The 19,836-nt window shown below is 43.9% G+C and overlaps 1 protein-coding gene across 8 annotated transcripts in view; it reads right to left on the bottom strand.

The window, feature by feature from the left end:
* The window catches only part of PDE4D (phosphodiesterase 4D), a 1,010,209-nt gene that overhangs the window by 206,623 nt on the left and 783,750 nt on the right, over nt 1–19,836 (bottom strand). For all 8 annotated transcript variants that reach the window (XM_044276170.1, XM_044276174.1, XM_044276173.1 and 5 more), the window contains exon 2: nt 9,708–9,899. In XM_044276170.1, the coding sequence (XP_044132105.1) occupies nt 9,708–9,850 (143 nt within the window). In that variant the 5' untranslated portion in view covers nt 9,851–9,899. The remainder of the gene's footprint in view (nt 1–9,707; nt 9,900–19,836) is intronic.

Genomic DNA, 19,836 nt, shown 5'->3' with positions numbered 1-19,836 from the left:
GCGCTATTGTACTATGCATTCTGTATTCAGAATGCTATTATTTTCCCTTATAACCATGTTATAAGGGAAAATAATACAATCTACACAACCTTGAACCCAAACCTGAACTTCTGTGAAGAAGTTCGGGTCTGGGTACCACAGTCAGTTTTTTATCACGCGCGTGCAAAAGCATTACACACGTGCGATAAAAACTGAACAACAGAACGCAATTGCAGTCAAAACTGACTGCAATTGGGTGCCTACTTGCGCGGGTTTGCCGCAACGCATCCGGACCTTACCCGGACAGGCTCGTGTGAAAGAGGCCTTTGCATCATGCAGTGACTTTGGACTCACTGTATCATCAAAAAGCCAAGGTCAAGGAAGGCCTCATGGGGTCAACATGTGTTACCACTACTGCACCCTGCTACTATCTCTAATGGGCTATTATAATGTCATCTTATGTATGTCTTTCAAGGTCCTCCACAATGTGCATTCATAATCTTGTTATGTAACTGTTTATTACATGTAATGTGCCTGATTCAACAGCAGGTGGCAGCGTAAATGGCAGAGCTATCCTTAGAGAGAATGGAACTTAGCATTCCATCCCCCCCTCCCCTCCCTTTGGGCAGAAGTGGGTCAGTCCTGCTTGCTACCAGAAGGAAGTGTGGCAGTTCTAGTTCTGGTTGAGACTCCATGATGGAGCTGCCAGGAATCTAACCTACTTTTTGGCGGAACATAAGTCAGACTACAAGAGTGAAGTGCAATATAAAGAGGAAACAAAGACACCAAGTTAGCTTGTCAGTACAGCAGAGTGAGAGAAAGATATAGCAGAGTTGAGTTTGCCTGCCAGTTTAATGCTAAAGCCTGCTGGAACCAAGACAAAGCCTGAACGGAACGGGCGGCCCATTGTATAAATGCCTATTCTTGTCCGCAAAACGCAAGTTCTATATTTTTTTTGCGGGGCCACTAAACGGAGCACCGGATGCAGACAGCACATGGAGTGCTGTTTGCATCTTTTGCGGCCCCATTGAAGTGAATGGGTCCGCATCCGAGCCGCAAAAACGGTGGCTCAGATGCGGACCCGAAAAACGGCCATGTGTATGTGGCCTTAAAGATGATTCATTAGAATTACAATCACATTAAAGATGACCTTTTAGCCTCCTGCCTGTTTCAGTAAATATTGTCCTCGTATTCCTCATAAAATAAGGCTACATGCACATGACCGTATGTATCTTGCGGTCCGCAAATTGCTGATCCGCCCAAAAAAAGAAAATCGATGACATCCGTAAGCCATCATTTTTTTTTTTTTTTGCGGATCCATTGTAACAATGCCTAAAACGGACAAGAATAGGACATGTTCTATTTTTTTTTGCGGGGCTACGAACAGATGCAGACAGTACACGGTGTGCTGTCCGCATTTTTTGAGGACCCATTGAAATGAATGGGTCCGCATCCTATCCGCAAAAAAAATGGAACGGAAACAAACAACGTTCGTGTGCATGTAGCCTAATTCTGGGACATTATTTTTTTCTTAAAAATAAGAATGCACATTACAGAGCAGTGATGGCCAGTTCTCAGTGTTCGCCAACGAACACATGCGGGCTGCCATCTTAACTCACAAGTCCGGCGATGCACAGTTAAGCCCTTACCTGTGCCTGCGCCGCGAGCCGGTCTGAAACAAATGTGGTCACCGGGAGCAGGCAGTTCCGAGAACAGCCGCCGGGGGCCTTCATAGGGCTGTTCTCGGAACTGCCTGCTCCCGGTGACCGCATTTGTTTCCGACCGGCTCCCGACACAGGCACAGGTAAGGACTTACCTGTGCATCGCCGGACTTGTGAGTCAAGATGGCAGCCTGCATGTGTTCGTTGGCGAACACTGAGAACTGGCCATCACTGCTCTGTAATGTGCATTCTTATTTTATTCCTGCTAGGAATGTATAAATAAATTGACTTCTGGGTGTTACCAGTTGGGGTGTATCACACAGTGTGACATTGTCCAATTAGTGTTGGCAGAGTCAGACTGTCTGGGAATACACCCTCTCTGCTGGTGGTAGTCATAAACGGTTGGGCTGCTTTCACACAGTCAGTGTTTGGTCAGTGTTTGAACAGTGATTTCTATCAGTGATTGTGAGCGAAAAACTTGGAGTGTTTTCTGGTTGTTTTTACCTGCACCTATTTTTTCCTCACAAACACTGATCAAACACTGGAGGAACAGCACAATGCAGAGTTGTTAGAAAATGTGTGCCAAAATTGTTATTTATGGATAAATACAAGGATTTCTTAAAGTCAGGAGAGGTGACAGGTCCTCAGATGACTATCCTCATTTCACTGGCTGCGGCCACACATTCCAGGAGGCACTATCAAAGGACGACGGGACAAGCCAGGAATTCACTGTACATGTATGTGCCCGTGAACGTATTTATAGAAGCTGACTTAAATTCCAGTAAATTATATCTTTGTGCATGTGGTCCCATTGCAGATGAAGATACAGAATATTTGCTTTTGCTCAGCTGCTCTTTCTATGAAAATCCCCCCTATTAAATGGCCATGCAGATACAGGAGAACAGGCCCACCTCATGTCGGGTACAGGCTCAGCTGGAACAGGACCCACAAGATCCGACTGACTGTATGAGTTGGTTTATATAAACTACAGTTTTCAATGCAATTGCTAGGGATATTAAAGGTTTAACCCCTTTGGGACCCTGGGATTTTCCATTTTTTGCGTTTTTTCGTTTTTCACTCCCCGCTTTCTCATAGTCCTAACTTTTTTATTTTTCCATTCACATAGCCTTATGAGGGCTTATTTACGGGACAAGTTGTACTTTCTAATGGCACTGTTTACGGTTGCATACCATGTAGTAAGAAGCGGGAAAAAATTACAAATGTGGTAGAAGATTTTTTATTTATTTTTTACACTGTACACTATTTAGTAAAATTGACCTGTTATCTTCATTCTCCAGGTCAGTACGGTTATGATACCACACTTGCATAATTTTTCTTGCGTTTCAATACTGAATTTTTTTTTTAATCCTTTGAGGAAAAAAAAATATATATTTTTTTATAACCATATTCTGACCCCTATAACTTTTTAGTAGTTATGTGTACGGGGCTGTGTGAGGGCTCATTTTTTGCGGGACAATCTTTTTGATCACTTTTATAAAAACATTATTGGGTAGTTGAAATGACAAAAAATGGCAAATTGGCTATTTTCTTTCCCCTATACGCCATTTGCCATATGACCTTAATATTGTTATATTTTAATAGTATGGGCATTTTCGCACGCGGTGATGCCCATGACGTTTATTTTATTATTGTTTAAGTATTTTTAATTTTAAGGAAAGGGGGGTGATTTGAACTTTAATAATTGTTATTTTTTTTATATGTCCAAAAACTTTTTTTTCCTGTTTTTTTTATAACTTTTTTTAAGTCACCTTGGGTGACAATAACTGGCAATCATTAGCTTGCCTATTGTGTTCATTGAAGTCTATATAGACATCATTGAACAGTTCATTTGCACTATACCAATACAATGCTGCCACCTAGTGGCCTGTATTGGCGGAGGTCCATAAAGGGTTAAAGGATATCATGCAGCAGCTTATGTCATAAAACAACAGATAAACACTCACCTACTCAACTTTCAAATTTTTAAAATTTGGCAGGAAACAGGGTGCTGCGTAAAATCAAACAAAAATACCTTTAAAATGTCGTGCTTCTCCTTCCCCAGCACTCCTATCTCCACTGGACCTGCAGTGGTCAAGTGCCTTTCATGCACACTGGAGGCTGTAGATTGCCTGCAGTGGTCATGTACTGAACATAATAAATTCTGATGTTATCATTACAGGCCCAACGGGAATTGGAGTGGCGGCCCGATTGTTGGGATATTTCCAAGATAAGTAAGATATTATCGTTTTACTTTTGCAAAGCTTGTTAAAAAAAGGATTGGAGAACCTCTTTAAATCCCCACCACCAGTTCTGTGGACACCCAAACTTCTGTGCTTATATCAATGCAGCAATAATGTGCTGTTCCTATATGTGTGCAATGCAACCAATCACTGTTGGCTGCAGTGGTCACATGTTTGTACGGTACATCATGTGCAACGGGTGCCTCCCCCCAGGGCCATCTATATCGCGTCCCAGGTTTGGTAGGAATGCTTAGTGGTGTAGTGCGGCCTAAATGTCTCTTTATGTGTGTCACGGTGCTCCTACCTGGATACGGCTGGACCCCAGGCTTTGGTTTCGAAGCAATAAATAGGGGGAATAATTGAGGGATTTGAAGAAATTACTTAAGTCCAGACCTTGAGATGAAGTTCAATGGCAGCTTTACTTGAATAAACATTTCTCCAAACAGTTTCAGGCTTTGTCTTGGTTCCAGCAGGCTTTAGCATTAAACAGGCAGGCAAACTCAACTCTGCTATATCTTTCTCTTACTCTGCTGTACTGACAAGCTAAGGCTACTTTCACACTAGCGTTCGGGGCTCTGCTTGTGAGTTCCGTTTGAAGGCTCTCACAAGTGGCCCCGAACAAATCCGTACTGCCCTAATGCATTCTGAGTGGATGCGGATCCGCTCAGAATGCATCAGTCTGGCACCGCTTGTCCTCCGCTCCGCTCAGCAGGCGGACACCCGAACGCTGCTTGCAGCGTTCGGGTGTCCGCCTGGCCGTGCGGAGGCAAACGGATCCGTCCAGACTAACAATGTAAGTCAATGGGGACGGATCCGTTTGAAGTTGACACAATATGGCTCAATTTCAAACGGATCCGTCCCCCATTGACTTTCAATGTAAAGTCTGGACGGATCCGTCTGAGCAACTTTCACACTGAATTTTTTCTAAAATATAATGCAGACGGATACGTTCTGAACGGATCCCATCGTCTGCATTATAGGAGCGGATCCGTCTGTGCAGACACCAGACGGATCCGCTCTGAACGCAAGTGTGAAAGTAGCCTAACTTGGTGTCTTTGTTTCCTCTTCTGCCATTTGTGCTGCCACCTGCTGGTGAATCAGGCACATTACATGTAATAAACAGTTACATAACAAGATTATGAATGCACATTGTGAAGGACCTGGAAAGACATACATAATATGACATTATATTAGCCCATTAGTAGGGTACAGTAGTGGTAACACCACTCTGGGGGGTTACACATGGCTACAGAGATTCTAGAGACTGTTCATTACTCTGCAGAGTGTTTTCATTACTCTGCAGAGTGTTAGTTGTTTTGACCTCATTATTATTCTCTGGTTTTGGACTTTGGACTGTGTTTCTGGACCTGCCTCTGACTGCTCATTTTGCCATTGTGAATCCTATTGCCTGACTTATGCCTCCATTTGTGTTTGGACTTTGACGTGACCCTCTGCGTTTGACCCAGCTTGGTATCGTTACTTTGTATCGTATACAGAGCTATTGATTTGGGTCTGCTGTTCTTTCATAGTTTTGACCTAGTCCGTCCGTTTATTCTCCTTGATTTGCTATTTTCACCTGTCATTTTAGGTGCCTGTCTATCATTACGCTTTTATACCATTGGCCCTTACACCTAGTCAGGAAGGGACAACCGTCCAGTTGTGGGCCGTCATTTAGGACATATCATGCAAGTAGGTAGGCACAGCGGTGCAGGCGGAGTTTTAGGACTGCATTGTACTCTACCGTAACATCTGCAGCATGTTCATTATGGAGGTTTTTTTCCCCTCTGCATGTGAATGAGGTATTACGTATCCCATTATCCCTTTCACTTGCGTTAGATGAAGGATGTCGGCGGATTCTCAGTATTTTTGTGAGAATCCTGAATGTGTGAATGTGGCCTGTTATAAACATCTGAAAGAACATTAATGAGCAACGATGGGATTTTCAGAGGCAAAATTTTATAATTAACTTGCGATTCATTTCATTGGTGATAACCTTGACCTTTTTAGGACTTCCGAGAACTGGAGATTTCACCAGTATTTACTATATACTTTTGGAGAACTCTGTAGGCAATAACCCATTATATTTCTCCATTGTCCCATGTCAGAAATAATATTTTCCAATGAGATTTACAGGGTAAACACTGAGCTAAATATAACAGCCTACATTACTGAGAACTGAATACAGGCGAGGGTCAGGAAAGTGCAGAGCAGAGCTCAACTACTCGGATTGTGCATGTAGTTCCTATGAGAGCCTAATCCCTGTATCTTATGTTACACATAAACCATTTTGCTTTTTTTGACTTGAACGTTAATACACAAATTTATACCTGTTCCTATAACAGTACTTCATAAACTGTGAGACCCCCGTTACCGATGAGAGGGAAGGAGGTTTGACAGGACAGGACATATGCTGATGTCTCCTGCTACAGGCCCTTCTATGGCAGCAGTTGCTTACATACAGATGTAGCAATCTTAACCTGGCACTCAACATGTAAATACATGGTTGCAGTAAACCTTAACTTGACTTTTGTTGTGTTGTCACTTTAAAGTTTGCTGCAAATGTGTATCATGTTAAGTGTCCAGTTAAAGGGGTTGTCTGCCTTTTCTTACTGATGATGTATCCATTGGATAGGTCATTAGCATCTGATCAGTGGGGGTCAGACACCCAGGACCCCCGCCGATCAGGCTGTTTGAGAAGGCAGTGGCGCTCTCAGTAGCATCATGGCCTTTTCACTGCTTCCGGCAGGCCAGTGACATCCCGACTATGTAACATGGCCTGGGTGTAGCTCAGTCCGATTCACTTAAATGGGGGTGAGCTGCACCCAGGCCAAGTGACATAGTCATGACTTCACTGGCCTGCGGGAAGCAGCGAGAAGGCTGCAGCGCTATTGCGAGCACTCCTTCCTTCCCCAGCAGCTGATCGGCAGGGGTACCGGGTGTCGAACAACCCCTTTACCCCAGTAAGATGCTGATGACCTATCCAAAGGATAGGTCGTCAGCAGGGGCGCTGCGTAACTACCATAGCGGCAGACCATGCGACTGCTAAGGGGTCCAGGGTAAGAGGTGGTCCAGTCTTAGTTGGGATTATCTCCTCTTCTACTGGAGATGAAAACTTGGTCAGGACTCTACCCTCTAAACGAACAACTTTTAGCAAATGAGGCAGTGGAAAAATAGCCCAAGGGTCATTGAAAAGGGTTTAGGCAGAAACCCTTCTGTCCTGTGTGGGGGGCCTGGTTTGATCCTTGCTATGGGGCTTTTACTTCTCTATGTACACCACTGGTCATCAGTAAGAAAAACACAGACGATCCCTTTAATGTTTGCCAAGTCAGTAATTGAGTTTTTCTGTGCCCATGTTTCAAATGAGGAATATTTTTAATTTTGGCGTAGAGTTCCACCATAGCTGAGATCTGGGTGTCAACCATTTTCACCCAGGCAGCCCCCCTGACTTGCGCATCGGAGCTAAATCGCACAGGGCAAAGGAATTTTCTGGAGTTCCGGTGATAAACTGGGCTCTCCATCGGGCTGCCATGCGGAGGCTTCCGCCCAGCAGTGTGCCCGGTGACATCACTGTTAGGGCAGCGCTAAAGCCCACCGATCAGAGCCGGTGATGTCACCGAACACACTTCTGGGCGGAAGCCTCCACCCGGCAGTATGTTATTGTAAATAAAAGATCGCTTGCCCTGCGTGATCCTTTGCAGGACATGAAATGCTCCGATGCTAACATCAGGAAGGCTGCCTGGGTGAAATTATGGGTATTAAGGGTTATTGTTCTTGATTGTAGTGCTGAGGAACTCATCTTAACTGAGAATCCCAGAATCAGAGATATGATTCTTAAATAGGTTTTCTGAGTATTTTAAACTGAAGACCTGTCCTCAGGATATCAACATCAGATCAGTAGGATGAGCGCTGTGACCTCTTCATCGTATACCAGCCACAGCACAGCACTGTCTATTGGCTGTGCTTGATACTGCTGTTCAATACCATTCACTAGACTAGAGGTGCAGAAAAGACTATGTGACTGTGGAAGAGGCTGCATCCCCTTTAAATAGGTGGCCGGTGGTTGTGCCAGGACTGGGGACCTCTACTGACCTGCTATTGAGGCCCTATCCTAGGGACTGATCATCAAATATTCAAGTCTTGGAAAAGAAAACCCTTTAAGGTTTTGAAAAGCTGCCATATTTTTTCCGTAGTGTATAACGGAAACAAAAGGAACCGTTATGTGCCCTCACAGACATGTATTAGGACGGAGCAAAACAGAATGTCTCTCAATTCTGTTATATTCCATTATAACGGAACCTATAACGGAATTCAATAATGCCGATCTGAACCCAGCCTAACCCACCACCAGTATTCTAGCAGTGTAATGTGTTTAACCCTAACTCAGTTGCATCCATAGATTTTGAACTGAAAGGAAAAGAACGGCTCCGGATTCTCATAGAGGTCCTCTAAAAACATCTTCTTTATTCAAACATATAGTTTACAGCAGATACATCCACCCGGTATACAGACAGTTGACGCGTTTCGGATTAAAATCCTTAGTCGTAACAACTAAGGATTTTAATCCGAAACGCGTCAACTGTCTGTATACCGGGTGGATGTATCTGCTGTAAACTATATGTTTGAATAAAGAAGAAGTTTTTAGAGGACCTCTATGAGAATCCGGAGCCGTTCTTTTCCTTTCAATTCTGTGCTGATTGCGGCAGGGTCACACCCCAGGCTTCTGGAACCGGGCCTGTATTGAATGACCAGGGAGGTGAGCTGGAATAAGTGTGTGCTAATAGATTTTGAACCTCTTCATTATGGGAACCTGGTCACGTGACTTCAAGTCTGACACCTTGCTCTAATGTGTAAACACAGGCATGTCCAAACTGCGGCCCTCCAGCTGTTGCAAAACTACAACTCCCAGCATGCCCTAATAGCTGTAAGCTATCCAGGCATCCTGGGAGTTGTAGTTTTGGAACAGCTGGAGGACCGCAGTTTGAACATGCCTGGTGTAAACAGGTCTCTCCCTGTGGCTGACTTCCTGTGAACTACAGGATGACATTATCACCACCAATCAGATCCCTCCTGGCAGCTCTCAGGCGCCTCCCCACTCTCCCCTGTATTCTGCTGTTGTGATATAATTTCTCTCCTATCTAGAGGACCAGGAGTGTAGATATATAGTAGGCAACTGTATATAATGATTAGCTGTAGTTATATAAACATCCTGAGTGACTCATATTACCTGCCTGTACTATCTGTGTGTGCTGACTCTCCAGTGTAGTTCTATTGGATGTAGCTTCACACTGGGCTCCCTGTTCTTTCATGAGAGAGCTCACAGGAGAGATAGACATGACAGTGCAGAGGGGGCAGACAGGCTCAAGCTGCATCACATAGGAAAACATGGAGACTCTGCAGTGAAAGGCGACATCAGGTCTGTGCCACTAATCTGTCATGGCTGCCCTCAGAGGACAGAGAGCAATGCAGTGTGGTGAGACTCTGCCCCCTCTGTCTTTGCAAAGCTAGGCATGATGGGAAATGTAGATTCATTAGGAAAGTCATATCTGAAGGGAGAAGAAATCTAGACACAGTGGCTGCCAACCCACAAACTACACATAAAAGAATGGGTATCTTATTCTTTAATAATTGCCTATCCTACACTACATAGGCAAAAAAAATCCCAGAGTGCTTCTTTAAATAAATTTTATCTAGCAATGACAAACAATCCATCTGAGGTATAGTTACCAGGTTCAGTCACAGATGTAGTGGATATCGGGGATTATCCCCAGCAGGCACATTATATCTCCCATAATAAAGTGTAGCAAGGAAAGATCTGGTCACTACTCACATGTCGCTAGCGATGGAGGAGTTTCTAGACATGGACTTTGGAGAGAGGTCATAGTCGCTGTCTGACCTGTACAAAAATGATTCCCTTCGTTGGCTGTGGACAAAGTTGGCCTGTAAAATCAGCCCTGATCCTGGGCTTGTCATGGGATCCAGGGGACTCCGTCCCGATGAGGTGCCATTGTCCACGTCAAAGCTGCAAAAAACAAAACACACAAACATGAGCAACCATTGTCATGAGGATTACAACTCTCATTATTATAACCATCCTGAATGTTGCTACTGTTTTTTGAATGAAATGGCTTTCAGATTCGCGGATTTGGGATCAATGGCTGCCTACAAGATTTGTGAAAAGATGAAACTGCTCCAGATACAGCGACATTTGCTATCAGTAATCTCAATGGCTAAACTGTAGGCGGTAGGAACTTCAACTCCTCTTAGTGGTGACTATTGTCAACAATAATTTTAACTTAAAGGGGTTCATCGTGATTGTTTGAAAGTGGCCACCAGCAACCTGTCCTAAAATGTGAGGTGGACTGGTTTCCTCCATTTGCAGAGCTGCCCGCAGGGGTCGGGGGTGGTAGGGCCTCACTACACTGCTCTACAATATATGGTAATGATGTGATCCTACCTACAATATGCCATCATGACTGAGCAGCCTGACCAATATACAGTGCCTTGCAAAAGTATTCACCCCCCTTTTTCGTGTTTTGTTACACTACAGCCTTAAGTTCAATGTTTTGTTAATCTTAATTTTATGTGATGGATCAGAACACAATAGTCTAAGTTGGTGAAGTGAAATGAGAAAAATATATAAATAAAACTATTGTTTAGAAATAAAAAACAGAAAATTGGCATGTGCGTATGTATTCACCCCCTTTGTTAGGAAGCCCATAAAAATCTCTGGTGCAACTAATTACCTTCAGAAGTCACATAATTAGTGAAATGATGTCCACCTGTGTGCAATCTAAGTGTCACATGATTTGTCATTACATATACACATCTTTTTTGAAAGGCCCCAGAGGCTGCAAAACCTAAGCAAGGAGGTATCACTAGCCAAACACTGCCATGAAGACCAAGGAACTCTCCAAACAAGTAAGGGACAATGTTGTTGAGAAGTACAAGTCAGGGTTAGGTTATAAAAAAATATCCAAATCTTTGATGATCCCCAGGAGCACCATCAAATCTATCATAACCAAATGGAAAGAACATGGCACAACAACAAACCTGCCAAGAGACGGCCGCCCACCAAAACTCATGGACCGGGCAAGAAAGGCATTAATCATAGAGGCAGCACAGAGACCTAAGGTAACCCTGGAGGAGCTGCAGAGTTCCACAGCAGAGACTAGAGTATCTGTACATAGGACGACAATAAGCCGTACGCTCTATAAAGTGGGGCTTTATGGCAGAGGGGCCAGAAGAAAGCCATTACTTACAGCAAAAAACAATAAGGCACGTTGTGAGTTTGCGAAAAGGCATGTGGGAGACTCCCAAAATGTATGAAGGAAGGTGCTCTGGTCTGATGAGACTAAAATTTAACTTTTCGGCCATCAAAGAAAACGCTATGGGCAAGATTTATAATAAGCTCAAGTCAAAATAATGGAGTGAAAAAGTCGCAAATTTTTGCGCAATCGCTAAAACTGCGCAAACATGTATCTGTGTTTCGTGGATCTGTAATTTGCGGACTGCAAAACAGGCTAAGGTCGTGTGCACGTGATAGTGGGCAGGGAGTTTCATTTCAGAATGCACACAGCTGGTAGCAGTGTTTTGCAGATCTGTAATTTGCGACTTTTATTGGCTCTGCGCTATGCTCGCCAGTTTTCTGAAAGTGGGCGTGTTTTCTTATGTAAAAGAATCTCTAGACAGATTTACTATTGCGACAATTTAAAAAGTCACAAAAAATGGTGCAATTTCACTCCAGTGAGAACCATGCTTATCTTACGCCAAAAGTGTCTTTGGACATATGTAAAAGTGGAGTAAGCAGTAAGTGTAATGATAAATCTGGCCCTATGTCTGGCGCAAACCCAACACATCACATCACCCATAGAACACCCTCCCCATAGTGAAACATGGTGGTGGCAGCATCATGCTGTGGGGATGTTTTTCAGCAGCCGGGACTGGGAAACTGGTCAGAGTTGAGGGAAAGATGGATGGTGCTAAATACAGGGATATTCTTGAACAAAACCTGTACCACTCTGTGAGTGATCTGAGGCTAGGACGGAGGTTCACCTTCCAGCAGGACAATGACCCCAAACACACTGCTAAAGCAACACTTGGGTGGTTTATGGGGAAACATGTAAATGTGTTGGAATGGCCTAGTCACAGCCCAGATCTCAATCCAATAGAACAGGCATCCTCAAACTGCGGCCCTCCAGCTGTTGTAAAACTACAACTCCCACAATGCCCTGCTGTAGGCTGATACCTGTAGGCTGTTCGCGCATGCTGTATGTTGTAGTTTTGCAACAGCTGGAGGGCCGCAGTTTGAGGATGCCTGCAATAGAAAATCTGTGGTCAGACTTAAAGATTGCTGTTTACAAGCACAAACCATCCAACTTGAGCTGGAGAAGTTTTGCAAGGAGGAATGGGCAAAAATCCCAGTAAATCGACTTGGAGCTGTGATTGTGTAACACCCCTGAGTTGTGTTACTACATGCCTCTATCCTGCTACTATCTCCTAAGAGCCTTTATACTGTCATCATATATGATTTTGCTCATGTCTTCCACAAATGTGCATACAAAACCATGTTAAATGCAATTGTTCATGTAATTTGCCTGGTTACCAGTAGGTGGCAGCAACAAATTGGCAGGCACAAGTCACTGTCTAGTGTATCTGAGCTGGAATGGATTATTTCAGCTTACCTCCCCCTCTGTGGAGAAGTGGGCTGGTCCTACATCCTGCAGCATGGGTGGAGAAGGAAGTTAGAGAGGAGTGTAGCCCACCCCCTTCTAGGGGTAGGGTGTGTGTGTGTGTGGAGTTCCTCTGCATAGGGAACACAGCAAGTACCTAGTCTCGGCTGAGACTTGGCCATATTCCCAGCTAGAGCACCTTCAGCTCTGCTGGATGAAGAAAGCAGAAACTACAGACAAACTCCAGAGTTCCAGGAAGAAAGCATCCCCTGAGAATCCATCTGTGTCCAGAGTCCTAGGAGAAGCCAATTCCTCCTCAGCTAGTCTGTCCCCACACAGCAGAAGGTACCAGATAAGTGCAGAAGCTAATCCTGCCTCAATTACAGAGCTACCAAGCAGACGTTTTATCCTGCAAGCTCCACATTTAAAGCAGAAGTACTCATTCCTGCCAATGATTGCCAAAACCTGCTGGGACCAAGAGACCAAAGCTGTATACCGCTTGGATGGAAGGTTTTTCAAGTAAAGCAACATTTGAACTTCATCTAAAGGTCTGGACATCATTTATTCTGCAAAATTCCTCCTACTATCACTACACTACACTATTGCAAGTGAGCCTTACCCAGTTAGGAGACACCGTTGACACAATTATCACTATCCTACAGAGACAATATAGGCCATTACACCACTCTGGCATTCCTAATCTGAGACGTGTGTTATAACACCTTGGAAGGGCCCTGGGATAGTACCCTGCGCACGCTGCAATTGGCGTCACGACAAATACAGAATATTATCCCCACGTACCTGGCCACTGCAATTGCCGCAAAAGGTGGCTCTACAAAGTATTGACTTTAGGGTGGTGAATAGTTTTGCACATTGACTTTTTCTGTTATTTTGTCGTATTTGTTGTTTGCTTCACAATAAAAAAATCCTCAAACAATCCATGTTATGTCCAGGTTGTGAGGCACCAAAACACAAGAAAGTCAAGGGGGTGAATACTTTTGCAAGGCACTGTATAGTGTACACAAGTGCCAGGGAATAGTGTGCAGTGAGGCCCTGCCACCTGGTGGACATTTTAAATAATTCCCAGAGAACCCATTTAAAAAGCAGTTGTCAGCAGGATCAACTCTATTAAATCGGGTATATTACTGGTAAGGTTGATCCTGCTGATTAAAATAACCTTGAAAAAGGTTCTAGTGCAGAACCGAAACGTTGCACCACCTGGGTGAATAAAGTTCACTTGTACTTTTCCTTGGAGTGCCGCCCATTTTTCTGGACTATATATATATATATATATATATATATATATATAGTTATTATAAATAAATAACATAAATATATTGTGAATATAATGTGATTGTGGTGTTCCTGAGGAAAAAAAACTACTTTTATTATTTATGCAAATTAAGGGCTTGAGGGCAGGTAGGGGTGGGGCCTATCCCCTATGTGCACCTCAGCTTCTCAGTGCACTAAAGCCCTTATTTGCATAAGACATTAAAGCAAATGGGAAAGCTGCAACCGATCTTCACAAGCCAGGTATCAATTTAATCAGCGGGATCCACCCTACCAGGTTTAATATTTAATATTTTATTTGGTTTAATATTTTTTCAAATTCTTTATATTATGCATTAGACAAGAATAAATTAACAGTTTACATTCCGTATTATTACAAATGTTATTACTCCTATCAGAACCCCAAGCCACCTCACACCTTCCCTCCCCAGGGCCGCAGTAAAAAAGAAGGGGGGGGGATTAATAAATAAATAAACATAACCACCCCCCTTAATCGTCTGCATTTGCTTCCCTTGAACTTGATCCAACTATGGACTGCAAATTTTTTGCAGATCGGATGTGGACCCGTTCAATGAGGCCGCCAAAAATGTGGATACCACACCGCGTGCTGCACGGATCTGTATGTCCGTTTTGCAGCCTCGCAAAAAAGATCATGTCCTATTTTTGTCCGTTTTTTGGTCTGCAAAAAAAATAAAAAATAAAAAACGAATGCAACACGGAAGTCACATGGACTTTATCCATATTTTTCACAGAGTGCAAAATACATGCGGTCGTGTGAATGAACCCTACATAATTGCTTGTGTCTGAACATGAAATAACTCTGCAAAGCCTTCATTGCCATCATCCGAAACTGGTATTACCACCTCGACACTTCTTGCTCAGGCACGCTTAGGCGGACTACGACCAAGGCAGGCTTCAGGAGTACCACACCAACACGTCTCCTGTCTCGGTTTTTCATTACGTGCATAAATCAATAAGGATCTGCATTGAAGGCTGGAGGAGCTTCTTCAGCTATTAGCCGACAGACCCTCTACGTGTCTGGCCGACTGTGACGGGCATTGTTCTTAGTAAATATGCCTTTTGTGTGTCAGTAACAAAACCAGATCTATGTTCACTTGGCCCGGACTACACTGCAGCGAAACCGCAAAGACATCTCCCAAACCTTTAAAGAGACAGAATCATAATAACCTTAGATTCATAATGTAGTCATCTATAAAATGATATAATAGGGGTCATAGAAAAGGCTGTGGGGAAGATTTATCATAGACCGGTGGCGTATGCCGGACTATGATAACCATGTGCTGCGCCATATTTAAACTCCTCCTCCCTGGCCTCGTTACACCCTCTTTTAAGGAATGTACCGACTTTTCAGGAAAATTTGCGCTGTTTTCACGTCTGCCGTAATGTTATGACAAATCTGCCCCTATGACATTTACTGGATTATCAGAATTTACTCATCATACACTGGATTATCAGAATTTACTCATCATACACTGGATTATCAGAATTTACTCATTACACTGGATTATCAGAATTTACTCATCATACACTAGATTATCAGAATTTACTCATCATATACTGGATTATCAAAACTGAATGATTATCAAGTGCTAGATTATTGGAATTTCACCATTAACAGTCTCCAGATTGTCAGATTTTTACTTTGTTAGATGCCGGATTACCAGAAAATCATCCTTAGGCCTCATGCACACGACAGTTGTTCTGGTCCCATTCACTTTAATGGGGCCGCAAATGATGCGGAACAGCATTACGTGTGCTGTCCGCATCCGTGGCTCCATTCCGTGGTTCCTCCCAAAAAATATAACATGTCCTATTCTTGTCCGTTTTGCGGCATTTCTATAATGGGTCGCCTATTTCGTTACGCAAATTGCGGAAGGCACACAGATGGCTTCCGTGTTTTGCGGATCCGCAATATGTGTGCATGAGGCCTTATTAGAGGTATAAAAAAACAAACATATTTCAATAAAGGACATATTACCATCGTGCGCCTGCAAAGTCTGACACTGGCAGCACTGATTGGTTAGCATCACACTGTGCAGGGACACCCCCTACTGGTAACACCCAGCTGGACCTTTATTGCGGACTGCTGGCGATTCATTCATAAACTTCTAGTAGGAATAATAGAGGAATGGCACCAACATAGAGTTATTAAAATAGAAGAGGTTCCTCTTTAAGTCTAAACTTTGGCTAAACTATTACTTTCAAAGAACAAGTTCAGATCTGATCAAACATCTGAAGAACCCCGAGAATGCAGATGAGGATTAGCCGGTAAACCATGCAGTTCAATGTTATTTTATATTCGCTCCACAGCCTGATCCCGATGACAGCAGAGAAGTAATGCAGTGCGTATGTGTTATGAAAGCGGCGCCATTGTGTACAAATCTTCATTGTCCGTGCCGTACATGATATCCATTATTACGTAGTTGGATGTATTATGGCAACTGCACCTCCTGCAGCAATAAAAGATGCCAAAGACTGCAGAGCTCAGAGTTATTCAGTAATGAATCGTCTGTTTGGCTCGTCAGTCTGAAAGACTGGACCGTGACTAATGTTCTGGGCACGCTCATTGTATTACATTACAATATACAGTGCATAAAGGGCCGTCAATCATGATGTCCGCGCTCATGTAAGCAAAGCGGGCGGATGTGAGTGGCTCCACAGGGTCAGTGAGTCAGAACTGATTTTTGTCAAAATTTTAGTAGATTGGAAATAAAAACAGAAATACTTATACTAGATGGAGACCATGGGCCCAGGACAGAGAGGGGATCAGCCCTGGTTAGTCTTATTACCATTGCTACCGGGGGTCAAGAACGTGCGCAGGATTTCGTAAACAAGCGGGCAAAGACTTGGCACAAATGTCACGGGAAGGGACTGGTGGAAAACCCATCCCAATAATGAAATGGCTCTTTTGATATGTGCTATGAGGCTCCCCCTCCTCCATGTATCAGGCAGGCAAAGCATGTAAGGCCTCGTTCATATCTCCGGCAAGCAGATCCGGCACAAACGCCAGCTGTTGGCCGGACAAAAAACTATTGAATGCAATGGGTTTATTCCTGCCGAAACCCAGCATTTATACGGAAAGCAGCCAGATCACTGCAGGACCTCATTACAGTCAATGGGGATCCGACGGTGTATCCTGCAAAATTTGACAAAACTGGATGACGCAGATGTGAAGGAGGCTTTAAAGGGGTTTTCTGAGACTTTTAGGCCTAGTCCACACGAACGTATGGCTTTTATAGTTTTTTGCAGTCCGTTTTTCACGGATCCGTTGTTCCGTTTTTGAGTTCCGTTGTGTTTCCGTTTCCTTTCCGTTTTTCAGTTCCGTTTTTCCGTATGACATGTACAGTATACAGTAATTACATAGAAAAAATTGGGCTGGGCATAACATTTTCAATAGATGGTTCAGAAAAAACGGAACGGATACGGAAGACATACGGATTCATTTCCGTATGTGTTCAGTTTTTTTTGCGGACCCATTGACTTGAATGGAGCCACGGAACGTGATTTGCGGGCAATAATAGGACATGTTCTATCTTTCAATGGAACGGAAAAACGGAAACGGAATGCATACGGAGTACATTCCGTTTTTTTTTTTTTGCGGAACCATTGAAATGAATGGTTCCGTATACGGACCACAAAAAAACGGCCCGTACACTCGCAAAAAAAAACATTCTTGTGAACTAGGCCTTATACTGATGACCTATCCTTAGCATAGGTCATCAGTATCTGATCAGTGGGGGTCTGACACCCAGAAACCCTGCTGATCAGCTGGTTGAGAAGGTACCGGTGCTCGTGGTAGTGCAGGGGTCTTCTCTTTGCAAACCAAGCACAGTGCTGTACATTGTATAGAGGCTGTGATTGGTATCGCAGCTCAGCCCCATTCACTTCAATGGGGCTGATCGCGCCGATCAGCCCCATTGAAGTGAATGGGGCTGAGCTGCGATATGCATATGCGCCTATGCAGTGTGACTGATAAATGTGACTTCACGTGGCCTAGGCTTAGCCACAAGAAGGCTGCGGCACTACCGCAAGCGCCGGTGCATTCTCTAACAGCTTATTGGCGGGGGTCCTGGGTGTCACACCACGAACAATCAGACACTGATGACCTATCCAGATGATAGGTCATCAGTATAAAAGTCTTGGAAAATACATTTATGGGTCCATTCACACGTCCGCAAGTGTTTTGCGGTCCACAAATTGCGGATCCGCAAAGCACCGAACTGCACATGGCCGGCACCCCAATAGAAATGTCTGCGGACAAGAATAGGACATGCTCTATTTTTTGCGGGGCTGCGGAAGGGAAGTGTGGATGTGGACAGCACACTGTGTCCTGTCCGCATCTGCACTTCCGTTCCGCGGCCCCATTGAAAATGAATGGGTCCGCACGGTTCCGCAAAATTGCGGAACGCATCTGGACCCATTCATACGGACGTGTGAATAGACCCTAAAGCAGCACCAACAACACCTCACAGCTCAGCTTCCTGGACTGTTGGCAGAGGGCAGTAACTATAGGGGGTGCAGAGGCAGCAGTCACACCGTGGCCCTGGAGCCTAAGGGGATACAAAAAGACCCACTTCCTTATAAGAATGGCACATGGCAGGTGGGGCCCTTCTACCGATCCTACCTTGGGGCCCTGGAGCTTCAGGTTACGCCACTGACTGTCGGAGTGCAACATGGTGGGCTCCCATGGTCCAAATCATGAACCATCAACAAACATAGCTAAAAAATGAGAGGGGACGCCATCTCACATAGTGTATGGATGGTATGGCTGTAAGGCGCCAAGTCCCAAAAAGGCTCGCCTTCTCCTGCTGCACAGTAATCAATCCACATAACCTGCACAATTACTGTTACATTAAAGGTATTTATTTGGTAAATTTAAATTAATTGGTATTAATGTTCAAAAATAGGGACAACTTGTCTTCCTGCCAATTGGTTTGGACTCCACAGATTACAAAATCCGTACCCCTGTGAGTTGAATTATCTCATCACCCTGGTATCAACCAGGATCCAAGATGGTGGAGGGACGATGTAGAAAGCAAAACAAGGGGCCCTGACCTTTGGTCTGTACGGGCTACCGGCAAGTTACTCATGATGTCAGCTCACAGCCTAGCCAACTGATTTTGAAAGTATGACCTCAGAAGTTTTCAGAATATATAGCGTATACAGTAGCTTCATGTCTCCATTATCAAGATATTAGTCTAGGTTCTGCCAAAAATCACACAGTCTATGTACCATCACATTCATATACACCAGCTGTAAACACCATCTAATACATAGATTTGTAAGACAAAATCTGAACTGGTTTACTCTGGGCCTTCACAGGTGCAGGAATCGATGATCAGTTCTGGAAAGAGCTGATCCAACATGACTTAACAAGTGCAAAAGATTTATACCACAATCCAAAGGCCGGAGGCGTTCAGAAACCCGGCCCGCTTTTACAACTCAGATATCATGTTTTCATTGAAAGCCTTGATGTTGCTACATGTTAATTTGCATACCTCAGTTGTATATTCAACGGAAATGATTGCCTCATACTCCACCCATTTATGCAGAACCAGGCCCCAACTGATTCTCAAATAGTACATCTAACCCCCTTCATCACACACCTAAACTAATACAGACCAGATGCCCTAAACTCCAAACACAAACTCCCTAAATAGTCCATCCAAGAATATGAAAGTTTTTTCCCCCCAAAATGGTATCAATGTCTAAACAGTAGGCGTCCGAGTGCTGGGATCTTCATTAATCTGGAGTGCTTTGGGATTTTAGGATGTCCCCAGACCATGTGGGAAACTCCTTCAAAGAAATTAGGATGTTTAGCTGTTCTTACCAAGAACCGGTTGAGAAGAGTAGTATGCAGGTGAATATTCACACTGAAGGCTTTTCTTCAGCATCTATGTTCTTGAGACTGGTTGCTGGAATATCCAAGATCTGCCCTTGTTCCCTAAGTTCTCCATAAAAAGTTTGAATATGATT

The sequence above is a fragment of the Bufo gargarizans genome, chromosome 1, assembly GCF_014858855.1.
Source record: "Bufo gargarizans isolate SCDJY-AF-19 chromosome 1, ASM1485885v1, whole genome shotgun sequence".
In the NCBI taxonomy this organism is placed as follows: domain Eukaryota; kingdom Metazoa; phylum Chordata; class Amphibia; order Anura; family Bufonidae; genus Bufo; species Bufo gargarizans.
Note: the sequence above shows the minus strand (reverse complement) of the source record. Positions and strands in the feature narration are given on the sequence as shown.